The following is a 26,854-nucleotide window of genomic DNA, read 5'->3' as shown; positions in this document are numbered from 1 at the left end:
AATCACAGCGAGACACGCTCCTAGCGCTCGGCTCCGTACATGGAGGAAGCCTATTGGCCAGCAGTGACAGGACACGCTGTGCGAGGAAGGAGTTCATTGGCTGGGTATTGTGCGTGGTCGGCTGTCATTGGAGGACGCCTGCAGTCCACCCGGTGCCTGTCAGGGGAAGGTATTAAAGCTTGGAGGCGGTCCGGGAGCCGCAGTTGTCTGTGGAGACCCAGCGAGGCTTGTGTCGGTGTGTCCGGAGCTGTCACCATGAAGAAGTTGTGGGCTGTCGGCCTGTGCTTCGTGCTCTTGGCGTGTGGTGAGTGCTCCTGTAGGGGAAGTGCTGGCGCTGCCCTCACGGTTGTCTTTCTAGAAGCTTCCTGACCTCAGTAGGCGGGGGGTTCTTCATGGAGTGCATGCGGTCCGCTCCTCGGCTTGTATAGTGCAGCCGGTGGTCTGGCAGCATGGGGTTCTAGCTGTGCTCCTTCCATACAGGGCGCTATGTCCGAGCTGCCGTGCAGGCTCCCTGCCCCTCTGCTGTCAGGCTGGTTACAAGCTGTACAGTCACAGCCTGGTTGTGTGTAATGTAGAGGGGCCATCTGCTTCCTCCACTACTGTGTCCTGCTAGGAAAGGAGGCCAGATCGGGGAACCTGCCCACAGTGAAGCAGCAGTGCACATGCTCGCTCTCTCCACCATTCATTGACTATGGGACTGTAGCTGAGCTCTGCACCTGGCAGTAACTGCAGCAGAGGTTCAGCAAGTGCACGTCCGCTGCTTTCTACATGGGGTAAAGCCCATCATACTGGGTCTCAGCAGTTCAGACCCCCAATGATCAGGAAGTCATCCCCTGGCCTATACACCTTGGAATATATTTTTGGCACATTTGCCAGGAACTCGCTATTGCGCTGGTCCTCCTGTCTTTCCTTCTGGAAGTACATAAACTAGCGACCAGGGGTTACGGGTTGAGGGAGTGACTTTTTCGCTTTGAAGATACCATGTTCAACGTGACAGGTTATCGGATCTGCTGACAGGATATTGTAGAGCAGGATCTGATCAGAATGATATCAATTTTTGGTGAGCCGTTTCAGTAAAACAACTTATTCATTGCAATCCCTGGTGTTTCTAGTCCAGTAGGCGGTCCTCTTTAGTGCTTGTCAGATTTAGCTGTCAATCAAAAGTAGGACCGCCCACTGGACTCAATCCTACAAACGCCAGGATCTTGGTGGCTAAAATACCATTATACTGAAAGTTTTCCAACAAACTCCTTCTGCTCCGCCTCTTCTCTGTACTATTAGCCATCCTAGGTTGATTCTGGTGCCGTTGCATTGTTAACTTCGTAGTGGTATATAGTATTACAACCTCGCCCATACGAGAGATGCCGACATCTGTGCCCAGAAGCCTTCAGTGAAGTTACAAGTCCAGCAGTCCTATGGTAGTTGTCGGCTTGTCTGCCATGTCGGGTGCCTCCTGGCCTTACAGTCCATACAGTAAATGCTCGTGATCCCGGCCTTGCACAGCAGCCATAGAGCCGCTGGCCACTTTCTGCTTCACAACAGTACACAGCTATCATGGCCTAATCACATTCTACCATACTGAACACTGAGTATAGTGCTGCTTTTCAGCTGCACATTTTCAAGGACAAATTACTAAGCGTTCATTTAAAAACGTCTTTCAGCGTCTGTCAGAGCGGAGGATGATGTAGACATCGATGGAACTGTGGAGGATGACCTGGGAAAAAGCCGAGAGGGTTCACGGACAGATGATGAAGTTGTAAGCAGGTCTGTTTTCATGAGATGAACTGATAATCTCGCAGCTCCTATGTGTACATAGGCAAATTCAATGCTAGAAAATAATTGGGTCTCGTTATGGTGGAGATCACGTGTACAATGCTGGCTGAGAATGTAATAATTGTTCCACTTCATTGTTTCTGCTGTAGAGAGGAGGAAGCCATTCAACTAGACGGGCTCAACGCTGCACAAATTAAGGAGATCCGAGAGAAATCTGAAAAGTTTGCATTTCAGGCCGAAGTGAACAGGATGATGAAACTGATTATCAACTCTCTGTACAAGAACAAGGAGGTAACACTCAGGTCTTTCTTCTGTGTATCACTTCAGCCAAGAAAATGCCAACTATACTGATGATATTTTTTATTTTTCCCCAGATTTTCCTCAGGGAGTTGATCTCCAATGCTTCGGATGCCCTTGACAAGATCCGTTTGATGTCTTTGACTGATGAGAATGCCCTAGCTGCTAATGAAGAATTGACTATTAAAATTAAGGCAAGTTATGATTTTGCTTACCTAGTGTGGAGCCCAAAAGGGAATCTATCCCACTGACAGATCTAGATAAACAAGCAGCCCAGTAAGTGTCATATTGCTGGAATTGGAGTATCTGCCCTTACATCATGCTGTTCTCGGATTAGGTGGCAGATTCCCTTTAATGCGAACCTTTCAGCAGAATTTTGCTGAGTAAACTACGTCAGTTTGGCACTTTACACTGATTACAATGAGACCTGGGTTGATTAAATCAGTCTTGTGATTTAGGCAGCATGCACACTTGAGTATTTGAGGGTTTTGTTTTTTTTTGTTTTGATTTTTTTACCTCAGGTGTAAACCAAAACCAAGTGAGGAACAATCAGAGGAAAAATATAATAGAAACACGTCACTATTTCTGTATCTGACCCACTGCTGGTTTTGGTTTACAATATACTGAGGTAAAATTCTGACCGTGTGCACGTGGCCGAAATCTGTGTTCTGTTCTCATTCATCCTTATGGACTTATGACAGGTCACTGATCCTTCAGTCTCGGGGTTTTTAATTCCAGCAGGACCCTACCTGCCCATAGAGATGTAGACTTTAGTCTAGGAGTGGATTCACGTAAGGTGAGTCTCATTGCTGGAACCTGTCTAATTATGGCTGCTGGGTACACATGAATTAGCCAATTCATGCACCAAGTGTTCTCAGGTTTTCATATCTTCTAAAACAGTAATGCAATTAAATTTTCATGTTTGCATGCTATAGCGCTAGTGCTACTTTATTGTTTAGCTCATAGCACAACCCATTCAAGTAACCAGGGCACACAAACTGACAAATATCAGTAACCACAAGAGAAGAGATCCAGTATAACATGCCGTTATTAAAATATACAATCTTTATTAAACTCAGCAAAGTTCATGTATAAATAGTATATCCTAATTCCACATAGAATAAATATCAAGGTCACTACTTAACCATATCGGGGGGGGAAAAGGTCCCACCATCAGCCTGACCTACAACCAAAGTACACAGTGCATAGTACAGTCCCACTTTTCAGCCCCATGAAATATCCTATCTCCGGTACCATTTGTGTCCTACTGATTCCATAATCAAATAAGGGAATGCTGATATAGCACTTACATAGGTGGTCTGCTGCATGCGGTCTTCCCCAAGCGCTTGGGGGAAGACCGCATGCAGCAGACCACCTATGTAAGTGGCATATCTACAGCATTCTGTAATGCTGTAGATAAGCCCCCCCCCATGTTTCCTGAAAGATGAGAAAGAGGTTAGATTATACTCACCCAGGGGCGGTCCGGAGCCTCCCATCTTCATACGATGACGTCCTCTTCTTGTCTTCACGCTGCAGTGCAGGTGTACTTTATCTGTCCTGCAATGTGCAGGTGCTGGGCCTCTGACCTTTCCCGGTGCCCGCGCACTGCAGTACTTTGCTCTGCCCTCAAGAGGACAGATAAGTAGATAAGCCCCTGATGCTGGTGGGCTTAGCTCACCTTCGATTTTGGGGGTGACAGGTTCCCTTTAATAAAGATTGCATCTACTATATAATTGTCTAAGGGTCACTTCTGTCTTTGTCTGTCCTTCTGTCTGTCTTTCTGTCTGTCACAGAAATCCCAAGTCGCTGATTGGTCGTGGCTGTTTTGCTGCGACCAATCAGCGACTGGCACAGTCCGGCGGCAAAATGGCCTTTCCTTACTCCCCGCAGTCAGTGCCTGCTCCATACTCCCCTCCAGTCAGTGCTCACACAGGGTTAATGGCAGCGTTAACGGACCGCGTTATGCTGTGGTGTTAACCCTGTGTCACCAACTTTTTACTATTGATGCTGCCTGTGCAGCATCAATAGTAAAAAGATCGAATGTTAAAAATAATAATAATAAAAAAAAAAGTTATATACTCACCATCCAGTGGCCCCTTGGATCCAGAACAGGCCTTTCCCGCTTTTCGCAACGCTCCGGTGACCGCTCCATGCATTGCGATCTCGTGAGATAATGTAGCGGTCTCGCGAGACCGCTACGTCCTCTCGTGAGACCGCAATGCACTCTTGGGACCGGAGCGTGCGAGGAGCATCGGTAAACGCTTCGCCTGGATCCGGGGGCCAACGGAAGGTGAGTATAGAACTATTTTTTTTTTCTTTAATTTTTTTTTTTTAACAGGGATATGATGCCCACATTGTTATACACTCCGTGGGCTGTTGCAAACAATCAGCAACAGGCTCAGTCCGGCCGTGAATTGGCACTAGATTTGAACCACGCTTCGCTAATTGGTCGCAGTTGGCCAAATCCTGTGTATTCAACGTATTCTAAAATCTTTATAAACAAACTACATACATATTCTAGAATACCCGATGTGTTAGAATCGGGCTACCATCTAGTATTTTAATAACTACACGTTATACTGGATCTTTATTGTTTAGCTGTATAAGGAGATGGCTACTCTTAGTAAGCACCTGTTCACGCCTGATTTCTATTTGGAAGGGACGGTCAGTCTTTTGATAACTGATCCTTCAGTGACCTGCCTCCTATTTTACATCATATAATAATGGCTTTGAAGAAAAAGAAGAAAAAAATTGAACTACAGCAACATGGCAGTGGCACAGTAGCATCGATCACTTACTGGCACCATTTTTGCTGTAGCCATTTTTTTTTTTTTTTTTTTCCCTCCAGCAAAATGGTGCTGCATCTATCAGCATGCGATAGATGCTTCTGCACATGTGCTGATGCCAGTTTGCTGTAGTGCCAATTTTTTTTTTTTTCAAAGCTAACACTATATGCAGTATGTAAAATGCCATAAGCCCATGAGTGAGAACAGAGCAACACATGAAGACCGCCACCCCTAAGCACGAGAATCTAACTAAAAACTATAAATACTGATTAAACGACAACCACAAGACTGTCTTCTCCAACCCAGGTATTGTAATCGGTATTAATAAAAAGAGAAAAAAAGCGCAGACGCACTCACCAAATGCAGTCACAAGTGTCCTTTATTTCAGTGCCAACCGGCACATTCTTCACGGCACGGGGTAGAGGGTAACATACAGGGAGAGTGCAACAGGTCTGACCTGTTGCACTCTCCCTGTATGTTACCCTCTACCCCGTGCCGTGAAGAATGTGCCGGTTGGCACTGAAATAAAGGACACTTGTGACTGCATTTGGTGAGTGCGTCTGCGCTTTTTTTCTCTTTTTATTAAGATTTGTTGGACTGTTTTCCTGCGGACAGCACCACCATCTCCATGCTAGAGACTGCGATACACAATATTTGTGCCACCATTGTTCTTGGATTATAAGAGCTGTGCCACTCTCTTTTCCCTTGTTTGTGATTGTAATCGGTATAATGATGCCAACCTGACAGTGTCTGTAGTTTACATGGCAAAATCCTGCTGACAGGTTCACTTTAAAGGGTATGTTCACACATTTTGGATTTGGCTGTGGATCCGCATTAGTTCTCCATACGGTGTACACTACCATGTAAACCAATGGAAAACCAAATCTGCTGTGGAAAATTCCATGCAGAAACGCAGTGGTTTATTTTCCATCATGTCAATTCTTTGTGCTGAATCCGCAGCATTTTACATCTATTCATTATAGGAATCTGCAGGTGTAAAAGTGCAAGCAACATCCACAGAAGACCCGCAGGTCATTTTACCTGCAGAATCCGCATGTAAGAATCCGCAACGTGTGCACATACCCAAAGAGTAACCACTGTTCTAAATGGATGATACAGCACCAAAAAAATGTTTGTTTTTGTTTTCTAAATCTAATTACACCCTAAACACTTGTCATTTGCTTTATTACACAACACAATGTTGTCAGATATATCTGCATCTTTCTCAGCCAGGACTGATTATACATTCTCAATTCACAGGTAAAATCTGTTTTCCTATCGCCACGACAGCACCCATACGAGAGAGGGGATCCGCCCACCATCTGGACAGGAACCTACAGGATTTAAAGGGGCGGTCCCCCTCACCACTCCAGTTTGGGTTCCTGTCCGGATGGTAGGACCCTGCAGGATGTCTCTTACCCAGGTCCACCAGGCCTCTGCGCGGTATCCTTGAGAACGGCAGAATCGGGGACTCTGGAAGCAGCGTCGGGGGTGTTCTTTTTCAGACCCCTCCTCGTCTGGCCGTACGGATGCGATCCCAGGGGTCGGGCAGTGCCGCCCTGGGTCGCGTGAGCGCGCTCAGCGTCCCTTCATACCGATGACCCGGAAGTGGAAGGTATGACTTCCGGGGGAGGCTGGGGGAGGAGGCGCGGCTGCGGGTATTAAGCGGCAGAGGCTGCAGAGCAACGTGCGGCAAAGAAATGTCCTCGGTTGCGGACACAGAGCACCTTCAGGTGGAGGTGCCTGACCAGCGCAAGAAGAGCGACAGCAGCCGCTCCAAAAGCAGCAGCAGTGTGGTACGGGGGCAGCAGCATGCGGGTGCCTCAACGTCACATACGGATTCCCCTCAGAGACCGGTACTGCGCAGTTCAGCCTTGGTGAGTGTCATGACGAAAATCACCTGGTAGCTGATATAGTCTGTCTGTCATTGTGCTTTGTTTTAGGCAAAGAAATCAGCCAAATCTAAGCACAGGCAATGTGCCCTATGTACAGTTCCCTTACCTGATAGTTATCAGAAAAGGCTCTGCCAAACTTGTATTTGCCAGACCTTAGAAGAAGAGGCTCCCCTTCGTGCATCAGATCTCAGAGCAGTTATAAGGGAGGAAATTGATTGTTCCCTTAGAAGCAGTCGGCATGAGAGATCCAGGGAAGTATCACCAGGATCCAGTCCGTTGTTGCAGGAAGGTGAATGCTCACGTTCATCATCACCGTCCTCTTCGGACGAAGAAGGGAGACCTTGTTTTTCAGTAGATGGAATGGACGTACTGGTTAAGGCAGTTCGCACAACCATGGGGGTTGTAGAGAACAAGGAGCCAAGGTCAACCCAGGACTTAATGTTTGCAGGGTTGTGCCAGAGAAGCCGTAAATCGTTTCCTGTGGTAGATACTGTGAAGGACCTTATTAAGCGTGAGTGGGACAAACAGGATAAGGGTTTCCTACCATCATCAGCAAAGAGAAGGTACCCTTTTGATGATAAAGTCCTAGCAGAGTGGGTGAAAATACCTAAAGTGGATGCGGCTGTGGCCTCCACATCTAAATCAGGCACCTTACCACTGGAGGATGTAGGTCTTCTGAAAGACCCTTCGGATAGGAAAGCAGACATGTTTCTTAAAAAAGTTTGGGAAGCATCGTCAGGTGCTTTTAAACCAGCAATCGCAGGTACCTGCACAGCCAGATCAGTTATGGTCTGGGTAGCCCAGCTGGAGGAGCAGCTTAAAACTAAAATACCTCGTGATAAGTTGCTGGATTCACTGTCCCAGATTCGGGATGGTGTGGCGTATTTGGCGGATGCCTCGGTGGATTCCTTGAAACTGGCGGCCAGATCAGCAGGACTTTCAAATGCTGCCCGGCGGGCTTTATGGCTTAAAACCTGGAAAGGAGACGCACAGGCTAGAGCTAAACTATGTACCATTCCATGCAGGGGTGAGTACTTATTTGGCCCGGTGCTAGATGACATCCTAGCTAAGGCTGAGGATAGGAATAGAGGTTTTCCTAAAGTGTTCAATCCCACCTTTAGGAATACCTTCAAGAGACGCTTCCCGTACCGGAGACCCTACTCAGCCCGAAATTGGGAGGCGCCAGAGCCGAAGAAGAGAAGTTCAGACTTCAATACATCATCTTCCTCAAGACGTAGGCGAAACTATCATTAATTCAAATCTTCCTGTAGGGGGCAGACTAAAACATTTCTATACTCAGTGGGCCAGGATAACTTCCAGTAATTGGATCCTGGGTATAATTAGGTCAGGATTGAGATTAGAGTTCCGGGAAAAACCTTCAAATTATTATATATTGACTGCCCCTGGTTCCTTAGACCAACAGAAGGCCCTGGAAAAAGAGATTCAGACACTGAGACAGAAAGAAGTTATTGTAGAGGTTCCAAAAGAGCAGGAGGGGGAAGGATTCTATTCCCCTTTATTTTTAATCTCCAAACCTGATGGTTCCTTTCGAACCATCATAAATTTACGGAAACTGAACAAATTCCTACAATACCATGCTTTTAAGATGGAATCAATTAAATCAGCGACTAAACTTCTTTTTCCCAGGTGTTATATGACAGTCCTGGATCTAAAAGATGCGTACTACCATCTGCCCATTCACGAAGATCACCAACGGTTCCTCAGAATGGCGGTGTGCTTAAACAATCAGGTCAGGCACTTTCAGTTTACGGCAATGCCATTTGGATTATCTATGGCGCCAAGAGTGTTTACTAAAGTCATTGCGGAAGTAATGGCTCATATCAGAGAACAGGATACATTAGTTATACCCTACTTGGATGACTTCCTAGTAGTGGGTAATTCGTTTCTTCAGTGTAAAGATCGCCTAAACTGTATAATATCTTCCCTACAGGACCTAGGTTGGCTGGTCAACTTAGAGAAGTCAAAACTAAACCCATCAACAAATCAGATTTTCCTGGGTATTTTGCTAAATTCAGAACATCAGCTGTGTTTTCTTCCAGAGGAAAAGAAGCAGAAGATTATACACAAAGTCAGGACTGTGATAAAGAAACCGGATCTGACCTTAAGAGACGCAATGTCCCTATTGGGATCGTTAACATCATGCATACCGGCTGTTCAGTGGGCTCAATTCCACACTCGGATATTGCAAGCCCAGGTCCTGGATACAGAGAGGAGTCTTCAAGGTCACTTAAGCGGAAGACTCAAGCTATCTACCACCACTCTAAAGAGTCTAGAATGGTGGCTAAATATGGAACATCTGGCAAAAGGGGTACATTGGGAAATAGTTCCAGACAACACGGTCACAACCGATGCCAGTCCAATAGGATGGGGAGCTCACATAGGAGAGGTTTGGGCTCAAGGACAATGGTCTCGCTTAGAGGCCCAAAGATCCTCAAATTGGAAAGAGCTTATGGCAGTAAAAAATACCCTGCTCAGATGGCTACCGTTCCTGCGGGGCTCGCATGTAAGAGTTCAGTCGGACAACACGACAGTGGTCGCATATCTCAACCATCAGGGAGGAACGAGGTCAAAGTCTCTGATGATCACCACCGCAGACATATTCAACATAGCCGAAGCTCATTTTCATTCTCTTTCAGCGGTTCACATACGAGGAGAACACAACATAGAGGCAGATTACCTCAGCCGTCATTCTCTGCGTCAGGGAGAGTGGGTCCTAAATCGGCTAGTTTTCAAACAGATAGTGGGTCTCTGGGGGTTACCTGTTATAGATCTGTTTGCTACGAGGGAAAACAGACAAACCAAGAAGTTTGCATCCCTTCGGGTAGCGGACAAACCTTCTGTAGTAGACTCCCTTCAGATTCATTGGGATTTCCCTCTAGCCTACGCATTTCCCCCACTATGTCTGATCCCTCTAGTTCTCAGGAAGATCAGGAAGGAGGGGGCGAGAGTAATCCTAATTGCCCCCTTCTGGCCCAGAAGGGCATGGTTCTCCTTACTCAGGGCAATGTCCGTGACCGACCCCTGGGTGTTGCCGGTGAGTCCGGAACTCCTTTCTCAGGGTCCATTTCGTTATCCGAATGTGGAATCTCTGCATTTGACGGCATGGAATTTGAGAGGGAATTATTAAAAAGGAGGGGTTTTTCTGACGCTTTAATATCTACCCTTTTAAGTAGCCGGAAAGAAGTCACTACTAAAATTTACTGTAAAATCTGGAAAAAATTCCTTGCCTTTTATCAACAGCCCTTTACGGATAAAATTCCAATTCCGGCTATTCTGGAATTCTTGCAGAAAGGCCGAGAATTGGGTTTGGCGGTAAATACCCTTAGAGTTCAGGTATCTGCCCTGGGGGCATTATACAATAGCAATGTGGCAGGAAATAGATGGGTATCTAGATTCATGAGAGCTATGGAACGTAGTAACCCTGTACATATTGTTAGATTACCGCCATGGGATCTAAATTTGGTTTTGGATGCTTTAACAGAACCCCCCTTTGAGCCATTAGATTCTGTCTCCATTAAAAATTTAACTTTAAAGACGGCTCTGCTAGTGGCCTTGACTTCTGCTAGAAGAGTGAGTGATATGCAAGCGTTGTCGGTAGACCCTCCTTATCTAATGGTCTTTCAGGATAGGTTAGTTTTAAAACCGGATCCAGCATATCTGCCAAAGGTAGCTTCTAAATTCCATAGAAGTCAAGAAATATATTTACCATCATTTTGTGATAATCCAGTTTCAGCAGAGGAGCAGAAATGTCATATGCTAGACGTTAGAAGAGCAGTATTACGATACCTGCACAAAACAGAACCTTGGAGGCAGAGTAGGGCTCTGTTTGTTTCCTTTCAGAATCCAAGGAAGGGGGCGAGTGTAACAAAGGGCTCTATTGCCAGATGGATCAGAGATGCGATATGCCTTGCCTATACTGCCAAAGGTCAAATTCCACCAGAAGGCATCAAGGCCCACTCCACCCGAGCCATGGCCTCATCCTGGGCGGAGAGAACGGACGTCTCCATAGACGTGATATGTAAGGCGGCAACATGGTCATCTCCTTCCACCTTTTATAATCATTACCGTCTTGATCTATCATGTAAGGCCAATTTAGACTTTGGCCGTTCAGTACTTAGTGCTGTAGTCCCTCCCAGGTGATTGGTCTTTTAAAGTCTCTCGTATGGGTGCTGTCGTGGCGATAGGAAAACCGGTTTTTACGTACCGGTAATAGGATTTTACAGAGTCCACGACAGCACCCGCACATTCCCCCCCGTAGTTAATCACTGGTTTCCTGCACTCTATTGGAAGGTGTGCTTTTAATTGTCACTCTCTAGAAGGTGATGGTATTTAGTAAGGTTTAAATATTTATGATTGTGTACTAACTCAATGGCGGTGTCCCTTATACTCTGAAACACAAACTGGAGTGGTGAGGGGGACCGCCCCTTTAAATCCTGTAGGTTCCTGTCCAGATGGTGGGCGGATCCCCTCTCTCGTATGGGTGCTGTCGTGGACTCTGTAAAATCCTATTACCGGTACGTAAAAACCGGTATTTAGTGACGTCAAATAATGAAATTGAGGTAGGAGATGGTAGTTACTACTGGTAAGATTCTCTATGGACTGGGATGTGGGAGGAGGAAGCTCTTCTAGCTGCTCTCCCCTCTTCCCTACATAGAATCTTATCTGTATCTTCTATCTCAATAATTTAAATCTGTCTTCACTGAATGTCAATTTTTACCTGTGAATTGAGAACTTTGAAAATGACCAGTCCTGGTAGTCAAAAGCAGATTTCTCTAAGAAATATTACAAAGTTTCTTATTTTCACATGTACTATTGATTTATGTAATACAAATTAACATGACAGTTACACTTTAAGCTTATGAGGATGAAATCACAAATGGCGTATATACACTGTGGGCTTGTTGAGGAATATTGTAGTTGACCTATCTAACATTAATTCAGAACAATGTAAGCTTTTAACGGATTGTTATTAATGAGTCTTCGCTCTTGTATTTATCTTATGTCTGTATCTTTCCCTTAGTGTGATAAAGAAAAGAATATGCTGCATATTACAGATACTGGCATTGGCATGACAAAGGATGAGCTTGTAAAGAATTTGGGAACAATTGCTAAATCTGGCACTAGTGAATTTTTGAATAAGCTCACAGAGGCTCAAGAGGATGGCCAGTCTACATCCGAGCTCATCGGCCAGTTTGGTGTTGGCTTCTATTCTGCTTTCCTAGTTGCAGATCGTGTGATCGTAACATCAAAACATAACAACGATACACAACACATCTGGGAGTCTGACTCCAATGAGTTCTTTGTGACAGATGATCCTCGTGGTGACACACTGGGCAGAGGCACAACAATAACGTAAGTAGTGTGTTTGATATTAAAATCACTATTTGCTACTGCTGCTAGCAGTGTTCTGAACGGGTTCTGCGTCTTTGGCCAGGTTCACACTGCGTTAACAGCAGCCCGCTCAACACATGCGTTAACAGGCTGCTGTTAACGCAAGTGTCAGAATGTCAGCAAACTAGCGCAGATAGAGCTAGCAGATGCTCTCTGTGCTAGCAGTGACGGACCCGGAAACGCTGCAGCCCGCGTCCCAGGGTCTGCCACTCAATGACGGCACATCGCTAGTGCATACCCATTGTGGCGGTGTAATGTAGTCCGTCTAAGGCTAGGTTCACATTGTGTCTTTGGCGTCCGTTAGACGGACTACGTTACACCACTGTGTAACGCGGTCCGGTAACGCCGCCATTAAGTCCTATGGTGGACGCATTGCTAGCGCACGCCCACAATGGACGTGCGCTAGCAATGTGCCGTCATTGAGTGACGAATTTCAAAAAACTGACCGTCACATCCACACTTATTCTATGATTGGATGGGACGGTCAGTTTTTTGAAATTTTGTATTCTTTAGCCTTCTGACTGAGCACTCCACCTCCTAGCCACAGGTGTTTTAATCGTAGCAGGTCCATTACCCCTCTACAGAGAGAATTTTAGTCTAAGGGGTTTCGCAGGTACCCATTCAGATGAAGACTTTTATTCTCAGCGAGGAAAGGCAAGTGTAGGACCTGGTATAAGAGAGATGCCCTAATGTGGCTACCAGGTACACATAAATTGGCCAATTTATGCGCTAAACGCTCTCGTTTTTTTTCATATTTCTAGTGCAGTAATGCAGTTCAATGTTCATGCTTCATGTTTGCATGTTTTTTAGCGCCGCAGTGTGCTGCCTTATTTGTCATTGAGTGACGGACCCTGGTACGCGGGCTGCAGCGTTTCCGGGTCCGTCACTGCTAGCGCAGATAGAGCTAGCAGATGCTCTATCTGCGCTAGCGCGCTGACATCCTGACACTTGCGTTAGCAGCAGCCCGTTAACGCACGTGTTGAACGGGCTGCTGTGAACGCAGTGTGAACCTGGACTTACAGGATAATTTCATGCAGTCCAGGGGAACCAGACAACTTTGATGAAAATAAACCATATTACTAAGGGCAGTCCCACACATCCAGATAATTTCGGTACCGGAATTATCCGTGTCTGTGTGCCGGTGCGTTTCTGTGGCACAAGTGCGGCACCACACGCACAGTGTTGGGTACCACACGCACCAGCATCTGGTGCTGAAGCCGCCATTCATATCTTCCCTGCAGCAGCGTTTGCTGTAGAGAAGATATGAATATTCCTTTTTCTTTTTTTTTAGTTTCTCGTGTTTAAAAGAGAGGTCCATGTCCCCACCCCCTGTGCGCTACCCCCCCCCCCCCCCCCCCCTTGCTGTTCTTAAAATACTCGCCCGGCTCGCTCCCTCGCTGGCGCTGCTTCCTGTCCTGGCCGCACCTTCTACTGTATGAGCGGTCACGTGGGGCCGCTCATTTACAGTAATGAATATGCGGCTCCACCCCTATGGTCCGTGTGCGGTACGTGTTTTACACGGACCCATTGACTTTAATGGGTCCGTGCGCTCACACGAACACTGACATGTCTCTGTGTTTGACACATGGAGACACGGTCCGCAAAAAATCAATGACATCTGCACAGATGCATTGATTTTAATGTGTCTACGTGTGTCAGTGGCACCGGTACGTGAGGAAACTGTCACCTCACGTACCGGAGCCACTGACTTGTGAAACCGGCCTTAACAAGGTTTTTATTTTTGCAACTTTTTGATTCATCACAATTTAAGATATCATCTTTTCCTATCACCACGACAGCACCCCTACGAGAGAGGGGATCCGCCCACCTTCCGGACAGGAACCTACAGGATTTAAAGGGGCGGTCCCCCTCATCACTCCAGTTTGGGTTCCTGTCCGGACGGCGGGAGCCTGCAGCAGTCTTACCCGGGCCTCCATGCCTCTGCGCGGTATCTTCAAAGAACGGCAGAATCGGGGGCTCGGAAGCAGCAGCGGGGGTGTCCTGCGCGCAGACCCCCCCCCCCTCGTCTGGCCATGTGGAGCGCGTCCCAGGAGTCGGGCAGTGCCATCCTGGTCCGCAGTTGAGCACGGTGTGCAGCGTCCACACCGGCGCTGGTGAACCCGGAAGTAGTTTGTACACTTCCGGTGTAAGCCAGGGGAGGAGCGCTGCAGCGCTGTAAAAGAGCGGCGCCTATGGAATGAGTTGTGCAGCCATGTCCTCAGTAGGGGACGCCGAGCACCCTTATGGAGAGGGAACGGAGCAGCGCAGTAAGAGCGGTAGCGGCCGCTCAAGGAGAAGCAGCAGCGTGGTACGGGGGCAGCAGCGTGCGAGCGCCCCAGCGTCACATTTGGATCCTACTCCTCCAGAACCGGTATTCAGTCAGCCTTAATGGTGAGTGTTAACTAGACACCTGGTGCTGATATGGTCTGTTATTTGTGCTTTGTTTTAGGGGAAAAAAACAGCTAAATCTAAGCACAAGCAATGTGCTCTATGCATGACTCCAATGCCTGACAGTTATACCAAGAGGCTTTGTCAGGCTTGCATCTGTCAGACCTTAGAAGAGGAAGCTCCCCTTCGGTCATCAGACCTTAGAGCGGTCATCAGGGAGGAAATAAGTTATTCCCTTAGAGGCAGCCGCCAGGGACTTATCTCCAGGATCTAGTTTGCCCCTGCAAGAAGGGGAATGTTCCCGCTCCTCATCTCCATCCTCCTCAGATGAAGAGGGAAGGCCTTGTTTCTCGGTGGAGAACATGGACATGTTAGTTAAAGGAGTCCGAGCTACCATGGGTGTTGCAGAGAGCAAGGAACCAAGGTCCGCACAGAACATAATGTTTGCGGGCTTGTGCCAGAAGAGTCGTAAGGCATTCCCGGTGGTAGATACAGTTAAGTCCCTTATAAAGCGGGAATGGGATAAGCAGGATAAAGGTTTCCTGCCGTCATCAGCCAAGAGAAGATATCCCTTTGACGACAATGATCTGGCACAATGGATGAAAATTCCAAAAGTGGATGCAGCGGTGGCTTCTACGTCTAAAGCCGGTGCTTTGCCGCTGGAGGATGTGGGCCTTCTGAAAGATCCGTCGGATAGAAAGGCCGACATGTTTTTGAAAAAAGTCTGGGAATCATCTGCGGGAGCGTTTAAGCCTGCTATCTCTAGCACGTGTACGGCTAGATCCGTCATGGTGTGGATATCACAGCTGGAGGAACAGCTGAAATCCAAGGTGCCCAGAGACAAGATGCTGAACTCCCTTTCGCAAATACGGGAAGGGGTAGCGTATTTAGCGGATGCATCGGTGGATTCTTTACAATTGGCGGCAAGATCAGCAGGCCTCTCAAACGCGGCTCGCCGAGCCTTATGGCTTAAAACCTGGAAAGGAGATGCCCAGGCGAGAGCTAAACTGTGTACAATACCGTGTAGGGGTGAGTACCTGTTTGGCCCGGTATTGGATGATATCCTAGCTAAAGCTGAGGATAGGAAGAAAGGTTTTCCTAAAGCTTTCAATCCTACCTTTAGGAATACCTTCAGGAGACTCTTTCAATACCGAAGACCTTACCACAACCGAGACTGGGAACCAACAGACCAGAAAAAGAAAGGTTCGGACTTTAATGCCTCATCTTCCTCAAGAAGAAGAAATTATCGCTAGTAAAGATCTTCCAGTAGGGGGCAGGTTAAGATATTTCCATGCGCAGTGGGCTAAAATAACTGCTAGCAATTGGGTTTTAGGTATAATTGATTCAGGGTTAAAATTAGAGTTTCGGGAGAAACCTTCTGATTTTTATATCTTGACTGCCCCTGATTCCTTAGACCAACAAAAAGCCCTTAAAAAAGAGGTCCATATGTTAAGACGGAAGGAAGTCATAGTGGAGGTTCCGAAACATCAACAGGGGAAAAGGGTTCTATTCCCCTTTATTTTTAATCTCCAAGCCAGATGGATCCTTTCGAACCATCATAAATTTACGGAGATTGAACAAACATCTAAATTATCATGCCTTTAAGATGGAATCTATTAAAACGGCGACTAAACTTCTTTTTCCCAGATGTTATGACAGTCCTGGATTTAAAAGATGCGTATTACCATCTGCCCATTCACCAGGATCATCAACAATTCCTCAGAATGGCGGTGCGCTTAAACGACCAGGTCAGACACTTTCAGTTTACTGCAATGCCATTTGGTCTATCTATGGCACCGAGGGTGTTTACTCAAGTCATGGCGGAAGTAATAGCCCATGTCAGAGAACAGGATACATTAATTGTACCCTACTTGGATGACTTCCTGGTAGTGGGAAATTCGTTTTTTCAGTGTAGTACTCGCCTAAATCATGTAATATCTTCCTTACAGGACTTGGGGTGGATAGTCAATATGGAAAAATTGAAATTGGAACCATCAACAACTCAGACCTTCCTGGGTATTCTGCTAGATTCGGAAGAGCAACAATGTTTCCTTCCAGAAGACAAAAAGCAGAGGATTGTGCACAAAGTCAGTACGGTAACAAGGAAGCCAGATCTGACTTTAAGAGATGCTATGTCCCTTCTGGGATCCCTAACGTCTTGCATACCAGCCGTCCAGTGGGCTCAATTCCACACTCGGGTGTTGCAGGCCCAAGTCTTGGATGCAGAGAGGAGTCTTCAAGGGCAATTAGGTGGAAGACTCAGGCTGTCCACCACCACTCTACACAGCCTGAGATGGTGCTTAAACAGGAGACATTTAGAAAAAGGAGTACGCTGGAGTATAGTACAAGACAACACGGTCACAACCGATGCCAGTCCAATAGGTTGGGGAGCTCATATAGGAGATGTTTGGACTCAAGGGCAATGGTCTCTCTTAGAGGCTCAAGAGTCCTCAAATTGGAAAGCGCTCACGGCAGTAAAGAAGGCCTTACTCAGGTTGCTTCCATCTCTGCAGGATTCACATGTAAGAGTCCAGACAGACAACACAACAGTAGTGGCGTATCTCAACCATCAAGGGGGTACAAGGTTAAGATCCCTAATGAACACCGCCACAGACATACTCAAAGTAGCCGAAGCCCACTTTCGCTCTCTATCAGCTGTTCACATTCGGGGAGAGCTCAACACAGAAGCAGATTACCTCAGCCGTCATTCTCTACGTCAGGGAGCATGGGTTCTGAATCGACGGGTGTTCAAACAGATAGTAGACCTATGGGGGTTGCCTGTTATCGATCTATTTGCAACAAGCGAGAACAGACAGACCAGGAAGTTCGTTTCTCTTCAGGTGGCGGACAAGCCCTGTATAATAGACTCCCTTCAAATACACTGGGATTTCCCTCTGGCTTATGCGTTCCCCCCCCCCCAATGTGTCTGATCCCTATAGTCCTCAGGAAGATCAGGGAGGAGAGTGATCCTGATTGCCCCCTTTTGGCCCAAAAGGGCATGGTTCTCGTTACTCAGGGCAATGTCTGTGTCCGACCCCTGGGTACTGCCGACCAGCCCAGAGCTTCTTTCTCAGGGTCCATTCCGTTACCCCAATGTGGAATCCCTGCACCTGACGGCGTGGAATTTGAGAGGGAGTTATTGAGGAGAAGAGGGTTTTCAGAGGCTCTCATATCTACCCTTTTAAATAGCCGGAAAGAAGTTACCACTAAAATCTATGCTAAAACTTGGAAAAAGTTCCTTGCCTTCTACCAAAATCCCTTTTCAGGCAAGGTCCCAATTCCGGCTATTCTGGAGTTTTTACAGAAGGGCCGAGAATTGGGCTTGGCGGTAAATACCCTTAGGGTCCAAGTATCAGCTTTGGGAGCGTTGTATAACAGTGATGTGGCGGGAAATAGATGGGTTTCCCGATTTATTAGGCCACTGAATGTAGTAACCCAGTGTTTATCCCAAGATTACCACCATGGGATTTAAATTTGGTTTTAGACGCCTTAACAGAGCCCCCCTTTGAGCCATTAGATTGTCTCCATAAAAAATTTAACTTTAAAAACAGCCTTCCTAGTAGCCCTGACCTCTGCTAGGAGAGTGAGTGACTTACAAGCTTTGTCGATAGATCCTCCTTATTTAATGGTCTTTCAAGATAGGGTAGTATTAAAACCAGACCCAGCATACCTACCAAAAGTAGCCTCCAAATTTCATAGAAGTCAGGAAATAATTTTACCATCATTCTGTGACAATCCGAATTCAGCTGACGAGCAGAAATATCACATGTCAGAAGAACTCTATTAGAATATCTACACAAGACAGAACAATGGAGGCAGAGTAGGGCTCTGTTTGTCTCCTTTCAGAATCCAAGGAAAGGGGCGAGTGTAACTTAAGCGTCTATCGCCAGATGGATAAGAGATGCCATATATCTTATACTGCTAAAGGCCAGACACCACCAGATGGCATCAGGGCCCACTCCACTCGAGCCATGGCCTCATCCTGGGCGGAAAGAGCGGACATCTCCATAGACGTAATATGTAAGGCGGCAACGTGGTCATCTCCTTCCACCTTTTATAGACATTATCGTCTTGACTTATCTTCAGAGGCCAATTTAGTTTTTGGCCGTACAGTACTTAGTGCTGTAGTCCCTCCCAGGTGATTGATCTTTGAAAATCTCTCGTAGGGGTGCTGTCGTGGCGATAGGAAAACTGGTTTTTACGTACCGGTAATAGGATTTTACGGAGCCACGACAGCACCCGCACATTCCCCCCCGTAGTTATTCACTGGTTTCTGCACCCTTTGGGGAAAGTGTGCTTGTTAAAAAATCACTCTTTAGAAGGTGATGGTATTTAGTAATGTTTAAGTATATATGTTTATGTACTAACTCAATGGCGGTGTCCCTTATACTCTGAAACACAAACTGGAGTGATGAGGGGGACCGCCCCTTTAAATCCTGTAGGTTCCTGTCCGGAAGGTGGGCGGATCCCCTCTCTCGTAGGGGTGCTGTCGTGGCTCCGTAAAATCCTATTACCGGTACGTAAAAACCGGTTTTAGGGTTTGACATAAAACCATCCTCATGTTTGCAGGAATAGTAACCACAGCTTGTTAGTTTCCAATACTATTAAACAATGTACATACAATAGAAGAAACTGGCTAGTTCTTGGTCAGCAATGTCATTAGCTTGGATATAGAGTAGTTTTGGCAAACTTAAAATACATTTGATAACTAATTTCTTCATGGTATTAATGAACATGTTCATCTTTATCAGCTTGGTCTTGAAGGAGGAAGCAACCGATTATCTTGAACTGGAAACCATTAAGTCTCTTGTGAAGAAATATTCTCAGTTTATCAATTTCCCAATTTATGTCTGGAGTAGTAAGGTAAAGATGTTTGGTGTATCTTAACTGTGCTCATGCTCTGTGCTCATGCTCTGTGCTCATGCTCTGTGCTCATGCTCTGTGCTCATGCTCTGTGCTCATGCTCTGTGCTCATGCTCTGTGCTCATGCTCTGTGCTCATGCTCTGTGCTCATGCTCTGTGCTCATGCTCTGTGCTCATGCTCTGTGCTCATGCTCTGTGCTCATGCTCTGTGCTCATGCTCTGTGCTCATGCTCTGTGCTCATGCTCTGTGCTCATGCTCTGTGCTCATGCTCTGTGCTCATGCTGTCTAGACTGAAACTGTAGAAGAGCCAATTGATGAAGAAGAAGCAGCAAAAGAGGAAAAGGAAGAGACAGATGAAGAAGCTGCTGTTGAGGAGGAGGATGAGGAAAAGAAGCCCAAGACTAAAAAGGTCAGCACTCTAGTGCAGACTAAATATAACTTCAGCTCTCTATTGTGTGAAGTGGCCTGAAATGTTGGTTATGCAGCAACGTCCAATCACGTATTCTATGCAACCTTGAGGAAGATGTGGTTTAACATGTATATTTCCACACAGGTTGAGAAAACTATTTGGGACTGGGAGCTTATGAATGATATCAAGCCAATCTGGCAAAGGCCGTCAAAAGAAGTTGAGGAGGATGAATACAAAGCCTTCTACAAATCCTTCTCCAAGGTGAGCTAATGTTTCTCAGGCTAAAATTTTCAACCCTTACCTTATTTTTTGGACTACAAGACGCAATATTTTTCCCAATTTTTTTTTTTTTTGGAGGGGGAAGGGGGGGGGGAATGTGGGTGCATCGTATAGCTGGAATATTCTTACAAGTAGTGTGGTGGCAGCAGGAGTCGGGTGATTCTGCAGTAGTCTTGGTCCGACACTGCAGGGTGATCACACTCCCTACCCAGGCTGGTGCAGAAGGTTTGGCTGTGGTGTCGGTGGGGAGCTCCGCCGGCATTTTGTTAAAGCCCGGAGGCCCTCTGCGCATCCATTGCTGTGATGCGGTGGCCTTCAGGAAAATGGCTACCGGGGGTGGTGTATGCTCAGATTGAGATCTTTGCAACAGGGGCCTCCGGGCTTTCTCAAAATTCCGGCAAGTAAACTAAATTCGGACTGTAAGATGGGGCCCCCAATTGACACATTAATTTTTTTTTTTCCCCTATTTTCCTTCTGAAATTTGAGGTGCATCTTATAGTCCGAAAAATACGGTAAATTTCACAGCCCAATAGTATTTCTAATCCCAGTATCCTAATGTTGAAATACAATACAAACCTTCTATTTCTCTCCAGGAAAGTGATGAACCCATGGCTCACATCCACTTCACTGCAGAAGGAGAAGTCACCTTCAAGTCCATCTTGTTTATTCCCGCCAGTGCCCCACGAGGACTGTTTGATGAATATGGATCAAAGAAGAGTGACTTCATTAAGGTAGATTCTAATTTTTAAAATGGATTGTTTTAAATTGTTGCGGTTTTACTGACCTTGAAAAGATAATACTCTTTCTAAATGTGAATTTTATTTTCAGCTTTTTGTCAGAAGAGTCTTTATCACTGATGACTTCCATGACATGATGCCCAAATACTTGAACTTTGTCAAGGGAGTTGTAAGTTGAATTTTGTATTTTATTTTTCTCTAATATTAGTTTTGCACGTCCTTGAAACTGTGCTCAGCCTGGAATACCCCAGCCAGACTGTTTCCTGACCTGAGTGAACTATCCCCATGGGCTTATATGAAACAATTGCCTTGGGTCAGACTGGGTTTTCAGCTCCAAGTACAGTCTGTTTCACAGATGGGGAAACCTTCCTAACCTAACCATCCACACTTGCCCCTCAATCTCTAAAAATCTGAATTTTTATTCCAACAGGTTGATTCTGATGACTTGCCTCTCAATGTATCCAGAGAAACATTACAACAGCACAAACTTCTAAAGGTTTGTATTTAGGTGTTATATTTTTTTTTTTTTTACTCTAGATCATTAAGCATCCATAATGGTATAGATTACCAAAATAAATGAAGACAAATATGAAATGTCTAAGTGGCTATGATATACCGTTAAAGTAACACTATTTCCTACAGTCTTTACAAAATAAGTCATGTAGATGGGGCAAGTAGCCCTGCTAATATGTAGATCGGTGTGGAACATGATCTCTGCAGACAGTGCATACATATGAGCTAAACTTGTAATTCGAAAACAGTTGTCCAGTTTTCTGAAGCCTTGCATATCATATCCCCCATTAACTTTATAATGTTCTCATTATCAAGGTTATAAGAAAGAAACTGGTGCGTAAGACCTTAGATATGATCAAGAAAATCGCAGAAGACAAGTACAATGATAAATTCTGGAAGGAATTTGGTACCAATGTTAAACTTGGTGTGATTGAAGACCATTCTAACCGAACCAGACTGGCCAAGCTTCTCAGATTCCAGTCTTCTAACCACAAGACAGAGTTGACCAGCTTGGAGCAGTATGTGGAAAGAATGAAGGGGAAACAAGATAAAATTTACTTTATGGCTGGAACAAGCAGGCAGGAGGTGAGATGTGCAGTCCTGAATTTGACTTCAGATTGCAGTTGGGATGGATATGGAGGTCATTATGCCTTTATTTCTTAGGTGGAGAGTTCTCCATTTGTTGAGCGTCTTCTGAAGAAGGGTTATGAGGTTGTCTTCCTCATTGAGCCTGTGGATGAGTACTGCATTCAGGCATTACCAGAGTTTGATGGCAAGAGGTTCCAGAATGTTGCCAAAGAAGGGCTGAAGTTTGATGAAAGTGAAAAGGCAAAAGAAACCCGTGAAGCTTTGGAGAAGGAATATGAGCCTTTGTTAACATGGATGAAGGAAAAATCTCTTAAAGATCAGGTAGACTTCGTACTTTGGCACATTTTGTTTTGGCACATTTTGTTAAATTGATGATTTATGGAAGGAAATGCCACTTTATTTTTCTGTTTCCTTAAGATTGAAAAGGCAGTCTTATCTCAGCGTTTGACACAATCGCCATGTGCCCTTGTGGCAAGCCAATATGGCTGGTCTGGCAATATGGAGAGGATAATGAAGGCTCAAGCATACCAGACTGGAAAAGACATTTCCACTAGGTCAGTCCCTTAATATCTAAAAGGCACGTTCATTGTGTATCAGTGGTTTAATCCTTTTCACCTTCTGGGTTCAAGCCTGTTGAATGCATGTTCTGGATGGTCCTTGCCTGATTTCTGTAATCTTCATTTCAGCTATTACTCAAGTCAGAAGAAGACACTTGAGGTTAATCCAAGACATCCACTTATTAAAGATATGTTGAGAAGAGTTAAGGTGAGAAGTCTGCTAGAACTGGCATATCTTCCATGTGTCAGATTCCTTCAGAATACGAGGCAATGATTTGACATTTTAAAAACTCTTCACACAGATCTACATGCACGATAACTTCATTTTTGTCAAATTAAATCATGGAACTGAACCTGGTATTTTAATTACAGGAGAATGAAGATGACCAAACTGTGGGTGACCTTGCAGTTGTACTACTTGAGACTGCAACGTTGCGGTCTGGATATCAATTACCAGACACTAAAGCATACGGAGATAGAATTGAAAAGATGTTGCGGCTAAGCTTAAATATTGACCTTGATGCTAAGGTAATGGCTTTGGAATATGCATAAAGATTTTTCTTTAGAAATTTAGGTTTTGGTTCCCTAAACAAACTTAACCCCCTCACTACATGTAACATACACTTTGCAGTGTGCATTTGCCATATCCACCAGGAATACTTACTTGACCCTTGATCTACAACCACTTCATGGATGCTATCCGAATGTGGTCAAGACAAAAAGTAGGCTAATAATGAAGCATGGCTTCACAAATAAAATGGCACAGAACTTTTAAATGGTGTACAATCTGCAATGGAAGTGAAGGTTGTGACAGCAGAGCTGATGCCAGGGGACAGGAGGTGAAACATAAAAAATTATTAGATAAGGTATATGGCATTATCCTTAGTTGGTGAACAACTGAACAACCTGTTTAAAGAAGCAGAACTTTGTATCCTACCTCTCCTATTAAGTCCCTTTGTTTGCACTAACATTTTTGTGGTGTTGGAAAAACCATGCACCATTTTTAATTAATGTAAAATTCACTGTCAAAACGAGGTGTATCGAAAAATGGATAGAACAGTATTAAGTTATAATATGTAAATATCTGTTCTAGAAACCCAGATAGAAACAACTAAAATACACAAGTGTATGCTACCACTGTCTGACCTATGTATGGTCATGTAACTTCAACATGATGTATGTAGGTCAATACTAAATATACTCTATATTAAACAAGCTTGCTCATGGCAGTATGTTGTGTGTGGTGAAAAGAGTTAATGACCTTCCAAATTTAACTGTAAAGGAATATATCCAATTATGCTTTGGTGCATTGTGTTGCATCACTACTTTTGAGTGTTAGTCGTTGAGTTCTATTCATTTTAACCTAACGAGGATGCTGGGTAATAGGTGGAAGAGGAGCCGGAGGAGGAAGAGGCGGCGGCAGCAGATGAAACAGAACCAGAAGATTCAGAAGACATTGAAGAAGTTGATGCCGAGGAAGAGACTGAAAAGCCAGAAATGGAGGATCAGACAGACAAACAGGTGAGTGCTTATGCCCCAGAACATCATACTGCTAAGTGCTCAGATTAATTCATATAATCCTCACAGAAGCCCTCATACTAAAAAGGTGTGGTCACACACTATTTTTCAGCAGAACAACAAATCCTTTTGATTTGGAGTTTCTGCTCCAAAAACCCTGGGGTGTGGGGTGAGGGGGAAGATGAGGAAAAAACACCTTGGTGTGAATTGGCCTTCAAAGAGAAAACTATCTTCCAAAAAAAAAAAATGCAACTTGCCTGCATATCTACTGGCTATCTTCAGGCAACTTAAAGGGAACCTGTCAGCCCCCAAAATGGAAGGTGAGCTAAGCCCACCGGCATCAGGGGCTTATCTACAGCATTCTGTAATGTTGTAGATAAGCCCCCGATGTATCCTGAAAGATGAGAGGTTAGATTATACTCACCCAGGGGCGGTCCAGTCCAGTGCCTCCCATCTTCTTACGATGTCCTCTTCTTGTCACGCTGCGGCTCTGGCGTAGGTGTACTTTGTCTGCCCTTGTTGAGGGCAGAGCAAAGCACTGCAGTGCGCAGGCATCGGGAAAGGTCAGAGGCCCAGCACCTGCGCACTGCGGTACTTTGCTCTGCCCTCAACAGAGCAGACAAAGTACATCGGAGCCGCAGCGTGAAGACAAGAAGAGGACGTCCTCGTAAGAAGATGGGAGGCACCAGACCGTGACTCCCATCGTACCAGGACCGCCCCTGGGTGAGTATAATTTAACCTTTTTCTCCTCTTTTAGGATACATTGGGGGCTTATCTACAGCATTCCAGAATGCTGTAGAGAAGTCCCTGATGCTGGTGGGCTTAGCTCACCTTTGATTTTGGGGGTGACCAATTCCCTTTAAGGCATTCTTATTATTTAATTGTGTGTAACTAGATCAGCAATTACAAGGAAACAATAAAATATCCTCCCTGCAACTGCTGGCTTCCAGGCATTGAGGCATTAATAAGAATAATAAAAATAATCTTTATTTTTATATAGCGCTAACATTCCGCAGCGCTTTACAGGTTGCACACCATCGCTGTCCCTGTTGGGGCTCACAATCTAAATTCCCTATCAGTATTGTCTTTAGAATGTGGGAGGAAACCGGAGTACCCGGAGGAAACCCACGCAAACACTGAGAGAACATACAAACTCTTTGCAGATGTTGTCCTTGGTGGGATTTGAACCCAGGACTCCAGCGCTGCAAGGCTGCTGTGCTAACCACCATATCACCGTGCTGCCCTATTTGCAGGGGGCTCTTGATATTGACTTGCTGCACCATGAGGCTATGTGCACACGCTGCGGATTTGACGATGCGGATCCGCAGCAGTTTTCCATCTGGTTTACAGTACCATCTAAACCTATGGAAAACAAAATCCTCAGTGCACATGGTGCAGAAAATACAGCACGGAAACGCTGCTTTGTATTTTCTACAGCATGTCAATTCTTTGTGTGGATTCTGCAGCGATTTACACCTGCTCCTTTAAAGGAATCCGGAGGTGGTAAAACACAAGTGAAATCCGCACAAAAAAAAATGCTGTAAAACGCAGTACATTTTACCTGCGGCTTTTTCAAAAACTGAGCTGAAAACTCTACACAAATCCACAACGTGTGCACATAGCCTAAATGATGGATGTGGTGTTAACGCTCCCTCTGCAGTCTGCACTGAAGCACATGTGTCCAGAGTTAGCTGGAAGGCAAGTTGCAGAGGAACCCATAGCTCTTGTGCTACATAGTAGTAAATGAAGGCATTCGCAATGATAATGCTTCTATTGAGCACCCCAGTCACGGGTATCTTCTGAACAAAGCCGAGCTTGCGGGTCTCTTGAAACCCAAATCATTTCTAGCCTTGATGTGTGGCTTTTTCCCTGTGAAACACATCATTAAAAATGTAACTAGAAGACTTGTTTAATAACCATACAAAACATAAATGTGACTTAAAAAAAAAAAAAAAAATTGTAGCATTTATGCAACTGTACTTGTGTTTGTTTGTTTCAGGAATCCACACATATAAAAGATGAATTCTAAATGCCATCTTGAAGATATTTAGGGGGTTGGGTTTTTTTGACAGTGTTGGGAGGGTTTTTTAGTTTTTTTTTTTTTTTTTTTAACATTCCTCATGAATGTAAATTTGTACTATTTATGAGTGTACGGTTGTAACATCATTCACACGAACACAAGATTCTGGCAATTCCATTTAACTCAAAGCACTGCACGGTATACTGTGGACGATGGAGGGATGTCTTGGACAACCTGCACTTACCAGATATGGACTGGATATTTAATCATTACTGCTCTCCTGTCACCATGCTGACTGAAGGATTGGACTTTGGCACAAATGTGAAACTTACAGCGTAACCGTTATAAATATTTTTTTGTGTAAATTGTTAGTGTCTCATTGGAAAAGAAGCCCTAATTTACCAGCCGCAGGATGCAGCATCTTGTATGCTTTTTCCAGTTGCCTGTTGTCACAATGTTGCCGTCAATTTCCACAGCAATCTTGCCTTTCCAAAATAAAGTTGTATGTGACTTTGTTCAACTGTTTAGAGGACTGAGTGGTTAATTTAGTTTTTCTGATTACTGTAACGTGTGGTTTTTCATTTTGCCAAGTGCTATTTAATGTCATTCGCAGGCCATACAAAATTGTCAACTTTAAAAATTAAAAAAGAGAATGTCCAGCTTCACCAAATCCGTGAAAGTTTTCTTTATTCACAAACTTTAAACATAAAGGATACAGACTTCAGCACGAACCATATGGGTAAGAATCCTGATTAAGGGAGCTTAGTCTCCAGAAATGCGTTGAAATAATTACCCATATGGTTTGTGCTGAAGTCTGT

General features: G+C 45.1%; 1 protein-coding gene across 1 annotated transcript; it reads left to right on the top strand.

Moving 5' to 3' along the window:
• Nucleotides 1-116: 116 nt before the first annotated feature.
• Nucleotides 117-26,556, top strand: HSP90B1 (heat shock protein 90 beta family member 1). The gene is made up of 18 exons (XM_069764246.1): nt 117-304; nt 1,662-1,764; nt 1,923-2,064; nt 2,148-2,264; nt 11,793-12,124; nt 19,303-19,414; nt 19,705-19,824; nt 19,969-20,085; nt 20,697-20,834; nt 20,932-21,009; nt 21,271-21,336; nt 21,669-21,938; nt 22,017-22,262; nt 22,359-22,495; nt 22,628-22,706; nt 22,871-23,026; nt 23,885-24,019; nt 26,016-26,556. Exons 1-18 carry the CDS (start codon nt 256-258, stop codon nt 26,043-26,045), a joined length of 2,427 nt encoding a protein of 808 aa, XP_069620347.1. The 5' UTR covers nt 117-255; the 3' UTR covers nt 26,046-26,556.
• Nucleotides 26,557-26,854: the final 298 nt, after the last annotated feature.

This window comes from Ranitomeya imitator, chromosome 4, assembly GCF_032444005.1.
Source record: "Ranitomeya imitator isolate aRanImi1 chromosome 4, aRanImi1.pri, whole genome shotgun sequence".
Classification (NCBI taxonomy): Eukaryota; Metazoa; Chordata; class Amphibia; order Anura; family Dendrobatidae; genus Ranitomeya; species Ranitomeya imitator.
Note: the sequence above shows the minus strand (reverse complement) of the source record. Positions and strands in the feature narration are given on the sequence as shown.

Bases quoted from the DNA above. Each gene is read 5' to 3' on its own strand.
- HSP90B1 (XM_069764246.1), top strand. From the start codon at position 256: ATGAAGAAGTTGTGGGCTGTCGGCCTGTGCTTCGTGCTCTTGGCGTGT. The intron at 2,065-2,147 runs GTAACACTCAGG...ATTTTTCCCCAG, and splicing joins CTCTGTACAAGAACAAGGAG to ATTTTCCTCAGGGAGTTGAT. The intron at 19,825-19,968 runs GTCAGCACTCTA...ATTTCCACACAG, and splicing joins AGAAGCCCAAGACTAAAAAG to GTTGAGAAAACTATTTGGGA.